Here is a 13,584-nt window from a genome sequence, read left to right as displayed (position 1 = left end):
TGGGGCAAACTCTGAAAAAGGTACCTCTTTGCCTGGCTATATCTTAGCCATGTCCAAAGAACAAAAAAAAAAAAAAAAAAAAAAGGAAAATGGCAACAAAATTATAAGCATGTATACCTTTCAGGACTCCATCATGGCATAGTGACCCCAAAATGTATGTGTATGCATATTACACACCAGGTGTTTTTTATCTTAGTTTCTGGCTTAGGGAACATAGAGACAAATGAAATTTATTACTATATTTCAATCAGTCAGTTAATCTATAAACTTTAAAAACATTTTCATATAAACAACTTTTAATTTAGTGTTAGATTTATTTTATGAAGATATATATGTAGGCCACACAGGTGGCATCTAAATCAGGAAGACCATGTTGCTTAGTGGAAAGGACATAGCTTTAGAATCAGAAATTTGACTTACCCTGCCACTTTCTACCATTCTAACTTTAGCCAAGTTTTTTAACTCTGTGCTAGTGTACAAAACATAGATTCTCAGTAACATATAGTAGTAGTTATTAAAAACACAATAATGAATATCTATGGCCCAAAGAGACTGAATTTGGTCTCCTTGACCATTTTAAATTTCCAAACATTAGTTATATTTTATTTATAATAAAGTAGAAATACTTCATTGGAAACCAAAAAGTCAATCCAGTTGTTTTTGTCAGAAGGCTGACGCTCTATCCACTGAGCCAAACCAGTTAGGGTAATCCAGTTGTTTTTAATCAAGAAACAACTAATCAGCCCTAGCTGGTTTGGCTCAGTGGATAGAGTTTCTGCCTGTAGACTGAAGGGTCCTGAGTTTGATGCTAGTCAAGGGCACATGCCCAGGTTGCGGGCTTGATCCCTAGTGGCGGGGGGCGAGGGGGGGGGCGTGCAGGAGACAGCCGATCAATGATTCTCTCTCATCATTGATGTTTCTACCTCTCTCCCTCTCCCTTTCTCTCTGAAATTAATAAAAATATATATATATATATATTAAAAAAAAAACTGATTCCAAGCTTTGAATTAGAAACATTGAACCTCGCTCTTTACATTTGATATTTTAACCTATTCAGGATCACTCAGTTCCTAACATTTTTATTCAAATACAGAACCATGGATCTGTCTGAGACTTTTTGAAGCCAATACAAAAATCCCTCTGTTGAACTAGGCTGCACTATCTATCTATTGACTTTGAACTGAATTACAAGTTAGGAAAAGGGCATATGAATATACAGGTGATTGACAGGGATGATAAAAACAAGATACATGAAGCCCCCTAGGCAAAACCCTGTTGTCACTATTTAGGGCTAAATATTCAAGCTAGAGCTGAAGATCAAAGATAGGATTGAACATATGACTTCATTCTGGCATAGCTATGGGAAGCCACCAGAATACTCTGCGTCATGACTAGAACAACCTGAGTTTAGGAGGCAGAAAATATAGGAATGGAGATAAATAGTACTGTAAAGTTTTGTAATCTGGTGCTATTGCAGGGCTCTGCCATTGCCTGATCTTTAGGTCTGAATTTATACATAAATATTAATATGCAGTTTGCCATCAGCTGATTCTTTCACTCATTTGCATCATCTTTCATCTCTTATGCCATTCCTCCTAACAATTTCTAGGTAAGCCAGAAGGTGATAGATGTGATTAGGTAAGTGATTAACCATATCTTTGGGGATGCTTTCCTTCAACCTTTTTTCTTTTTTTTAAACTCAAATTTGAGATTTACTTATATAGAATAAATTTCACCTTTTTAGTGTACAGTTATGATTTTTTTAATATTGCTTTTATTTTTAAAAATGTATGCAGCAACATGTTAAAGTAACAAGAAGAATTTCATGACAATTTGCCCAGAATCTAACAGGACTAGGATCATAAGAAATCAAACACTTCCTGCAGCTATATTCTCTGCCCCACAGCTGGATTACCTGTGGCACTATTTGTTGGGTTATTGCCTGTCAGCCAAGACAGGCAGTTTTTCAAAATGTGAAGGATTAAAGATACTATTCTATATGATGATACACAACATAATTTAAAGAGATTTTTTATAGCAAAGGAGAGATTTTTAGAGTGTTATGAATCAAGTGTGGGATGTCATCATTCTTAAAAAGACAGTAGGTTCTTAGGAAGTACTGTTGTGCAGAGTAAAGAATTAATACTATGTATAAGTGGAGGTTTTATCAAGTGTGCTGTGTTTAATCCTGTGACTCTATTTTAAGTAGGGCATGTTGCCCAGATAAGTCATTTTTATACATAGATAAGTCATATAGAATACCATAGAATGACAATATTTTCTTGCCAACTAAGTTGATAATGAAAATAATAGCTAATATTGAATGGTTGTTGTATACCACACCATGCTAAATACTTAACACACATTTCCTTACTTAAGGCTAATAAGATTCCTATGGAGTAGGGAATATTATTATCCCCCATTTTACAGAGGAAGAGAAACACAATCTTCCTGAGATTAAGTAACTACTAGACCAGGGTCACCCAGTTAGCAAATAGTTGAGTCACGATCTGAATCCAACTTACTTGTATTCTTTTTTTTTCTTTGTTGATTAAAGTATTACATGTGTCCTTATCCCACCATTCCCCCCACCCTTCCTCCCCACTCATGCCCTCGCCCCCCTGGTGTCTGTGTCCATTGGTTAGGCTTATATGCATGCATACAAGTCCTTTGGTTGATCTCCCCCTTACCCCCACCCTCCCCTGCCTTCCCTCTGAGGTTTGACGGTCTGATTGATGCTTCACTATCTCTGGATCTGTTTTTGTTCATCAGTTTATGTTGTTTATATTCCATAAATGAGTGAGATCATGTGACATTTATCTTTCTCTAACTGACTTATTTCACTTAGCATAATGCTCCCCAGTTTCATTCATGCTGTTGCAAATGGTATGAGTTCCTTCCTTTTTACAGCAGCATAGTATTCCATTCTGTAGATGTTACACTGTTTTTTAATCCACTCATCTGCTGATGGGCACTTAGGCTGTTTCCAAATCTTAGCTATTGTAAATTGTGCTGCTGTGAATATAGGGGTGATATCCTTTCTGATTGGTGTTTCTAGTTTCTTGGAATATATTCCTAGAAGTGGGATTACAAGGTCAAATGGAAGTCCCATTTTTAGTTTTTTTGAGGAAACTCCATACTGTTTTCCACAGTGGCTACACCAGTCTGCATTTCCACCAGCAGTGAACAAAGGTTCCTTTTTTTCCACATCCTCGCCAACACTTGTTGTTTGTGGATTTGTTAATGATAGCCATTCTGATAGGTGTGAGATGGTACCTCATTGTCGTTTTGATTTGCATCTCTTGGATGATTAGTGACTTTGAGCATGTTTTCATATGTCTCTTGGCCTTCTGTATGTCCTCTTTAGAAAAGTGTCTATTTAGGGCCATTGCCCATTTTTTGATTGGATTGTTTATCTTCCTTTTGTTGAGTTATATGAGTTCCCTGTAATTGCTGGAGATTAAACCCTTATTGGAGATAACATTGGCAAATATGTTCTCCCATGCAGTGGGCTTTCTTGTTGTTTTGTTGATGGTTTCTTTTGCTGTGCAGAAGCTTTTTATTTTGATGTAGTCCCATTTGTTTATTTTCTCTTTAGTTTCCATTGCTCTAGGAGCTGTATCAGTGAAGATACTGCTTCGGTATATGTCTGAGATGTTGCTGCCTGTGGGTTCCTCTAAGATTTTTATGGTTTCCTATCTTATGTTTAAGTCCTTTATCTAGCTATATTGAGTTTGTTTTTGTGTATGGTGTAAGTTGGTGGTCTAGTTTCATTTTTTTGCATGTATCTATCCAGTTTTCCCAATACCATTTATTGAAGAGACTATCTGGACTCTATTGTATGCTCTTGCCTCCTTTGTCAAATAATAATTGTGCATAGTGGTTTGGGTCAATTTCTGGGTTCTCTATTCTATTCCCTTAGTCTATATGTCTGTTCTTGTGCCAGTAGTAAGCAGTTTTGAGAACGGTAGCTTTGTAATACAGCTTGTTATCTGGTATTGAGATCCCTCCTACTTTGTGCTTTCTCAGGATCGCTGCAGCCATTCAGGTTATTTTTTTATTCCAGATGAATTTTTAGAAGAGTTTCTTCTAGGTTTTTGAAATATGCCATTGGTATTTTAATGGGGAGTGCATTGAATCTATAGATTGCTTTGGTAATACAGACATTTTAATGATGTTGATTTTACTTGTATTCTTGATCACTGGGCTTCACTTCATCAAATACCAGGAGAAAAGCAAAAGTCTTTGTGTAGCTTACAGATGGGGGAAGGGGAGTATCCAGCCTCTTCTAATAGGGGCGTTAAAGCACCATCTTTTATTCCTCATTAGAAAATGGAAGATCAAATACAGTTATGATGAAAATTTTTTCAGTTACTCTAAATAGTATCTGTTTCCTTAGTATATATGTAACTAATCATAATGATCTTAAGCTCAGCAAAGTGATATCTATATCTGTATCTATATCTAATTTAACCACTAAGGACAGTATGGCATGTCTTGTATGGGAAATCTGAGATACATCTCAGGAAGTATTTTTTGTGGAAGTACAAATCCCATAGGTTGGTTAATGTTCATAAAACCATAAAACATTATTTCTCCAAATGTGATCTGCCACCCTCTTTGCATCCGTATCACCAGCAACACTTTTTAAAATACAAATTTCTGCTGATCTATTGAGAGTACCCGGGGGTGGCCCCTAAGTCTCTTCAGGTACTTTAAGATCTGGCATGTGAGAGTATGAATCAGTTACTCCTTATTGATCCAGAGGTTAGAAGTGGGATAAATTAGTAAGTGATAATGGAAAGTTCTTTGAGCTCAAAGGAAGGAAATCCTGTAACAATTATAGCAAACCCCAAATTGGATTTTTAAAAATACCTTTGAAAGTTTCTGTTGCGGAAGTATTCAGTTAGGATGTCAAGAATGTTGTAGGAGAAATACTTGCATTGAGAGGATATTTGACTGGATGACTTCTAAGGTTCTTTTGACCCAAGATTCTCCATCTTTCTTTTCTGTGTAGTATGCTAAGCCAGTGAGTAGTGAGTAGTCTGTATTTCCCATTTTCTCCCTTTTGGCTAACAATATGAAATTATAGTGGTGTGTATGCTTTAGCCTAGATAATAGTAAAAGTGAAGAAATTCAGAGCTGCATTCTCAGGAGCATATTGCAAAGGTTAATATGTATTGTTTTCATTCTATATATTTCCAAGATTACTTGCCTCTTACTCCCTCTTGCCTCATACATCTCCCAACCCAAATTTCTCAAATGTTAATGTGTAACATATTGCTCTAACACTTGGGCATGCTTTCTCAGTCTTCAGAATAACTCTTCACCCCTACCCTCTAGCTTTACTAGTTTTTTAACATTCATTGAGGAAACGTTTATTGTACACCTACCGTATGCCAATACTTTTTTAGGTATTTTGAATACAATCTCCATCTTTGGAGAACTCCAAGTTTCAGGATGTTAATGGGTAGTGGACATAGTAAAAAAAGAAAAAAGTACAATAAAATGTGTTAAGTATAAAGATGTGCACAAATGCTACAAATATTAATAGCACCAGATAAAACTTTGAATTTGAGGCTGCCTTCAGAAAGGAGGTGATTTTTTTTTTCTTTTAGCTGTTTTGAAGGATGAATAGGAGTTTACTAGTTTAACAAGGGAAGAAGAGGACCATTCTATGAATAAATAACCAAGGCCTGTTATTAACATTTATTAAAGAAGTTCCCTAGTTAACCCCACCATCTAACGATTCCTGTCCCCTTTCCACTACACAAATAAGGATGGGTTTGTGAGGGGTACCAATTTTCAGGTAGAAAGTAGTAAACAGGAAGCCAAAAATGGTAAGTGGCAAAGTAGAGGGGGGAGCTCCCAAAGATGGAGCAGATTTGAGAGCCAGAGTAAGTTAGATACTGGACTATAGGAGGTGAATTTTTCATTAAAAGAGTGGGGAGGGCATTTGCATTGTGGTCATTGTCCTGCTATATGCATCTAGGCTTATTGACCAATAGGCAGGACTGTTTGCCCTCTTTTTAAAAACATACTTGTAATGCGTTTTTGAAATAACTAATACTATATAGATATGTTAAAGTGCCCTATTTAAAAACAAATAGAAACAAAAGAAATTATAAAACAAATCAATAAATTATTAGTTCCTATTTAAATAATAACTAATATTTAAATTTAAACTAATAAATTATTAGTTCCTATTTAAAAAATTAAATGAAAGATTATTTAAATAGTAAATAACCTACTTCCTTAGTTCATCTGAATTATGAATCAATTTTTAAAATATACTTTACTTGCAACCCCTTCTAAAGCATAATTTTTAAAATAGTCTTTATTTTGCAACCCTTTCTAAAGCATAATTATTATATATATTTATGTAGTTTGCCATATTTTGATATAAGTAATACCTTTGTTTGTACAGCTAATTCTAAACCCAAATTGCTAAAATTTGATTTATTGATTTCCCCTTAATCTTGAATTATTTCCTAATGTATTTTCATAGAGAAAACTACCTGCTGTTACTACATTTATTAGAATGTTAGTACTTAGCTTCTTTTTATAAGTAGCTTAGCATGGTATATTGTAGTCAGCAAACTACAGCCCACAGGCTAAATCCAGCTTGCCACCTATTTTGGTATGACTTTTAAATTAAGAATGGGTTTTAAATTTTTTGATGGTTGGGAAAAAATCAAAACAATAATAAAGAGTAGTATTTTATGACACACAAAACATACATTTCTGTTTATATTATATTTAGGTTTTATAAAACCTATTATAAAATACATTCCAATCATATTCCAGCTGAAGCATTAGAGATAGACTTTTTAAAATTTTATTTTATTTAAAATAAAGTATTACAGGTAGTAGTACATATTTCTCCTTTTATTTCCACCCCATTGACCTTCCCCTGGCCTCCCCTACCCCCTGGCACATGCTCTCATCCCACCCCTCCAGTGTCTTGTGTCCATTGGTTACACTTCTATGCATGCATACAAGTCCTTCGGCTGATCTCTTACCTCCCCCCTACAACACTCCCCAGCCTTCCCACTGTAATTTGACAGTCTGTTCCATGCTTCTCTGCCTCTGTATCTATCTTTTTGTTCATCAGGTTATAATGTTTTTTATTATCCATAAATGAGTGAGATCATGTGGTGTTTTTCTTTCGCTTCCTGGCTTATTTCACTTAGCATAATGCTCTCCAGTTCTATCCATGCTGCTGCAAATAGTAAGAATTCCTTCTTTTTTATAGCAGCATAGTATTCCATTGTGTAGATGCACCATAGTTTTCTAATCCATTCATCTGTTGATGGGCATTTAGGCTGGTTCCAAATCTTGGCTATTGTAAGTTGTGCTGCTATGAACATAGGGGTGCATATATCCTTTCTAATTGGTGTTTCTGTTTTCTTGGGATATATTCCTAGAAGTGGTATTACTGGATCAAATGGGAGTTCCATTTTTAAATTTTTGAGGAAACGCCATACTGTTTTCCACAATGGCTGCACCAGTCTGCATTCCCACCAGCAGTGAACAAAGGTTCCTTTTTTTCCACATCCTCGCCAGCACTTGTCATTTGTTGATTTGTTGATGATAGCCATTCTGACAGGTGTTAGATGGTACCTCATTGTCGTTTTGATTTGCATCTCTTGGATGATTGTGACTTTGAGCATGTTTACATATGTGTCTTGGCCTTCTGTATGCCCTCTTTCAAAAAGTGTCTAATTATGTCTTTTGCCCATTTTTTTATTAGGTTGTTTATCTTCCTTTTGTTGAGTTATATGAGTTCCCTGTAAATGCTCGAGATTAAACCCTTATTGGAGATAACGTTGGCAAATATGTTCTCCCATGCAGTGGGCTTTCTTGTTGTTTTATTGATGGTTTCTTTTGCTGTGCAGAAGTATTTTTATTTTGATGCAATTCCATTTGTTTATTTTCTCCTTAGTCTCTCTTGCCCTAGTATCTGTGTCTGTAAAGATATTCCTACGACATATGTCTGCAATTTTGCTGCCTACGTAGTCTTGTAGGATTTTTATGGTTTCCTGTCTTACATTCAAGTCCTTTAGCCATTTTGAGTTTGTTTTTGTGTATGGTGTGGTGTAAGTTGGTGGTCTAGTTTCATTTTTTTGCATATATGTGACCAAATTTCTGAGCACCATTTATTAAAGAGGCTGTTTTGATTCCATTGTATGCTCTTGACTCCTTTATCGAATATTAGTTGAGTATAACGTCTTGGGTCAATTTCTGGGTCCTCTATTCTGTTCCATTGGTCTGTTCTTGTGCCAGTACCAGGCAGTTTTGAGAAACGTGGCTTGGTAATATAGTTTGATGTCTGGTATTGTGATCCCTCCAACTTTGTTCTTCTTTCTCAGGATATCTGTGGCTATTCAGGGTCTTTTTTTATTCCAGATGAATTTTTGGAGAGTTTGTTCTAGATCTTTGAAATATGCTGTTGGTATTTTAATAGGTATTGCATTGAATCTATGATGTTGATTCTACCAATCCATGAACATGGTATGTTCCTCCATTTATTTATGTCTTCCTCTATAGAGATAGACTTTTTATATGTGAACTAATATTCTTGGTTCTATGTTGCAAATTGATGAAGTGATTTTTTTCAAAGCTATATATCTAGGTGGTAACAATTCAGAAATTTGTGAGCCATGTTTTATGATTTTAAATAGAGTATTTTTTCTACTATATCTGGCATCTTTATTTTAAAATACTTTCCTTGTTGTGAAAAATTAGTTGGCCGGTGCAGCTTAGCAGTTGAGCGTCAACCCATTAACCAGGAGGGTACTTGATACACAGTTAGGGTACTTGCCTGGGGTGTGGGTTCAATCCCCGGTAGGAGGTGTGCAGGAGGCAGCCGATTGATGTTTCTTTCTCATCAATGTTTCTATCTCTCTATCCCTCTCCCTTGCTCTAAATCAATAAAAGCATATTTTTTAAATTACTCATTAGCAAGTACAAATTAATTGATAGTAGCAATTTGAGTCTTAAATATTAATTGACAGAAAAGATTTCTAACATGATCTCTCCTAATGCATTTCTTTCTATGATAACATGCATCCCAGTCAAATATTTTTATGAGATGCCCAATGTAAAACTTTTATTAACAGATAAATAATGAGTAATGTTTTTCAATAAATTGCAGAAGTATTCTTGGTTTATTCAAACATTTTCTGATAGTTTGATTTATAATAATTAAATTTATTTTCAAATTATTTTATTTTCAAGATTTTCTTATCTACTGACTTTAACAGTATAGTTTTCAATAGTGAAGTCATTTCACCTGCCATTGGCATGGTAAAGTTTCCTTGATTACCTCATATACATCTACAATAAAATTTTCTTTCTATTTCAAAAAAATGTTGACAAAGTTCATCAGTTTTTACCCTTATCATTATTTATGATATGACCTGATAGCTTTATTGCAATACTTCTTTATCTACTAGATTTATCTAAAATTGTTTTGGGTTACTTCCAAATTAAATAAGAAATCACTCCTCATACATGTAAAAAGAAACTATGTAAAAATATACTTAAATATTTACTGTAATAACAATTACTTTTCTCATGTTTTTGTTTGCATATTAAATATATACTACTGAATGGCAATGAACAACTTTTCTGCTTTCATACATGCTCACTAAAGTAATGCTTATTAGGATTTTAGTAATTATATTGTAAGACATACTGTTCCCCCACACTCCTCTTCAATTTTATATAATTAACAACTGCCTTTTTCCTTTTTCTGTTGTTTCAGTTAAAGGATCAAGAAAGTTAAGTCTGCCAACAGATCTTAAGGCTGATCTTGGTACGGTAGGCAAAAGCCAACATTTTAAGTTCTCTTACATTCTTTTGGCTGAACATTTTTACCAACCAGTCCATGAATAACACAAGTTTCCTCAATGGCAGTATTTGATGTCTTTCCAAAAAAGCTTTCTAAAAATCACCATACAGTTCTGTTGGCAGCATTCAACATTTATTTATATATATAATCATTTTATAAAATTATGTTTTATAAATCATTACACACAAAGGTATATAATGTTTTGTTTTCTTTTTATCATTAAAATGTTTTTAACATTCAATAGTCATGCATATGGGTCCTCTGTGACTGTTATCATGTAAATTAGCATCATTTTTTTCTGGAATTATTTTTCCTGTTTTTATATAAGTATCATTTAGAAGTAATGCCACTTTAAAAAAATCTGATATATATAAAAATGGAGGTTTGGTCATTTTTTTTTTTTTTATTCTAGGGAAGTTATAGAAAATTCTATTCACTTTTAGTTTACTTTTTTGTGGTGGTCACAGCCTTATTCTTGATTCTAACTCTGAAATAAATAAGACTTTATTAAACAGGCCTTCATATATTTTTGTTTCAGAATTTTTATCTGCTTGTTCCAGCATGGCTTTTCTTTTTTGAAATGTAATTGAATTACCTTTTTATTCATCTCCTTTATTCTGATGTAAAACCATATCATTAAATCCAACTTAAAACCATATGTCATGTTAAAATAACAAAATATCTACTGACTTTAACAGTATAGTTTTCAATAGTGAAGTCATTTCACCTGCCATTGGCATGGTAAAGTTTCCTTGATTACCTCATATACATCTACAATAAAATTTGACATGACATGACAATCCTAATGTCATGTTAAAATAACAAAAATATAATAATTGGTCTTTGCATTATTCTTGAGAATTTACAAAACTGTTTCACAGATGCTATTAGTAAATGTTAGTTTGAAAATTTGAACCTAGATCACAGAACATGGTAACCAGAGTTTATGAAGCATAGATACATACTTAGTTTCCTTGTATTTAAATTAAATAACTGGTAGATAAATAGTTTATTCAATTTAAAATCTAATCACACAAATATCTTATATGAATTTGATTAAAATAGGTAGAGTATTTTTAAAATGTAAAAATTTTTAAAAAGCTTTGATATAGTAAACTTATTATCATTAGCTCAATAATATTAATTTAATAAATAAATTATGAAGTCAATTAGTATTTTACTAGTGTAATTGACATCAAAGGAAAAAAAATCAACATTATAGTTTCATTTGTTGACCTACCACGTGTCAGACACTATGCTGGTATGTGTATATTATCTGCAATAAGGTAGGTGATATTGTTCCCATTTTACAAATTAGTAAGTTAAAGCTATGAAAAATCCAGATTTGCCTATAGCCACACAACTAGTAGCAAAAGTGTATTTAAATCAAGTACATTTCATGCAAAGCTTATAATCTTATAGCTACTTATAATTTTGTGTAGCATATACTGTGACACCTGTCAAATGAAGACTATTTACAGAATGATTAACACTTTTATCTAGAAAAATATGCATTCTGATATTCATATAATTTCCACAATCATAATTTTTCCCCTAAAATGTTGAAAATAAAAAATAAAAAAGAAAGAAAACATCCAACCCACTTTTTATAGTTTTAGAAATTGTAAAGAAATCTTAGCTATAATTCTAATCTGGAGGTCAGTTAGGCATGGTTGTTATTAATAAACCTACTAATAGACCATTTCTATCAATGTCTGTTTTTCCATGTCTTCAGTTATCTCCCTTCCTATTGCTTCATTCTCACTATTTTCATACATACTTAAAGCAAAGATCACTTATGAAAACTCAGATATATATAAAAGATAAAATAATCATGTGCTTGTTATTTTACTAAAGGATATTTTACAGTTAAAGGGATTCATGATAAAATTTCATTAAATCTCTATTTCTAAATATGTAGTTAATGTAATTATATTTTTAAAACGTGTTTCCCACAAACTTCTAGAATAAAAATTATAAGGCTTCTGAAAGAGGATGAATGTCTTCTGTATGTAAATTCTTCCAATGTAAAACCTTGATGTAAAATATACCTTGGGTTGCTTGTAATGTGCTATAGCAAGACATACAATAGTATATAATCCATTAATGAAGGAGAAGATGTTTAAGACTCTTGCAGTAGGCCAAATGAGGGCCTGAAGCAGGATAACAGCAATGAAAATGAACAAGAGGAAAAGAATTGCCATGAGAGACTTTACAACTGATAGAGCTGGGAACAGTGAGGGAAAAGGAGAAGCCAAAGATGACTTCATAGTGTTGAGAATAGCTCTCATAGAGGATACCTGATTTGAGAGGAAAGGAAAATGAGTTTGAGTTGCTATAGGGACATCCATGTTACCCATTCAGTGAGCAAGTAGAACTGTAGGGCTGCAGGGTAGGGGGGAATCTAAAGCAAAAAATCTACACTAATAAAAGAGAAAAATGGTAATTGGTGTACGGCGATACCGTTTTCATTGGCTAATCAGGGCTATATGCAAATTAACTGCCAACTAAGATTGGCAGTTAACTGCCAACAAGATGGCGGCTAATTTGCATATGTAGGCACAATGCAGGGAGGCGAAAGGGAAAGCAGGAAGAAGCCCCCTGCCACTGACAGTGATCTGAAACCCAGGGGGGAGCTAAGAGCTGGGGGGCAGGGCAAAGGTGGCCCTGGGGCCGCCTTTGCCCTGCCCCCCAGCCATGATTGGAGAATCAGGCACCTTTGCCGCCCTGGCCAGTGATAGCAGGAAGTAGGGGTGGAGCCAGTTATGGGAGCTGGGCACGGTCTAAGCTGGCAGTCCCGGGAGCTAGGGGTCCCTTACCTGGGCCTAAAGCGAAGCCCACGATCGTGGCGCCCCCCGCTGCCACTGCAGGTCCCCGCTGCCCGGGCCGGATGCCTAGGCCAGAGGCGTTAGGCCTGGGCAGGGGCGGAGCCTGCAACCGCAGGGAGCTGGGGGTCCCCTGCCCAGGCCTGACACCTCTGCCGGAGGCCTCAGGCCTGGTCAAGGGGCCGATCTGGTGATTGGTGATCGGAGGGTGATGAGGGTCAACTCCTCTGGCTGAGGCATCAGGCCTGGGTGGGGGGCAGAGCCGGGGATTGGGGGGATATGATGGTCCCCTTGCCCAGGCCTGAAGCCTGGGTCAGAGGCGTCAGGCTTGAGTGGGGGGTGGAGCAAGCGATCAGAGGGAGATGGGGGTCCCCTGCCCAGGCATGATTCCTGGGCCAGAGGCCTCAGGCCTGGGCGGGGGCCAGAGCCAGTGATCGGGGGGAGATGGGGGTCCCCTGTCCAAGCCTGACACCTCTGGCGGAGGCGTCAGGCCTGGGCAAGGGGCCGATCAGGCGATCGGAGGGTGATGGGGGTCAACCCCTGAGGGCTCCCAGTATGTGAGAGGGGGCAGGCTGGGCTGAGGGACACTCTCCCCCTCACACACACACCCAGTGCATGAATTTCGTGCACCGGGCCCCTAGTCCTATATAATAAAAGGATAATATGCAAATTGACCCCAACAGCAGAACAACCAGAACTGCTGGACCAGTCACTATGAGGTGCACTGACCACTTCTTGGTCCCTTTCCCTGGCCAGCAGGCTCCAATCGCCTGATGGCCACCTACGGTGGGAGCAGGGCCGGTGAGCAGTTGGGAACAGCCAACCTCTCGGTCCTTTACCCTGGCTGTCAGGCACCGATCACCCAATGGTGAATGGGGAACCCAGGTGGGTGGCAGTGGGGGG

At 36.3% G+C, this 13,584-nt stretch overlaps 1 protein-coding gene across 1 annotated transcript in view; it reads left to right on the top strand.

Annotated features, from left to right (window-relative positions):
* Window positions 1-13,584, top strand: part of STXBP5L (syntaxin binding protein 5L) — a 233,931-nt gene that overhangs the window by 168,951 nt on the left and 51,396 nt on the right. Inside the window, exon 23 of the mRNA XM_081086880.1 lies at window positions 9,770-9,820. Coding sequence (XP_080943006.1) covers window positions 9,770-9,820 — 51 coding nt within the window. The remainder of the gene's footprint in view (window positions 1-9,769; window positions 9,821-13,584) is intronic.

This window comes from Myotis nattereri (genome assembly GCF_964212035.1).
Source record: "Myotis nattereri genome assembly, chromosome: 3".
Taxonomy (NCBI): domain Eukaryota; kingdom Metazoa; phylum Chordata; class Mammalia; order Chiroptera; family Vespertilionidae; genus Myotis; species Myotis nattereri.
Note: the sequence above shows the minus strand (reverse complement) of the source record. Positions and strands in the feature narration are given on the sequence as shown.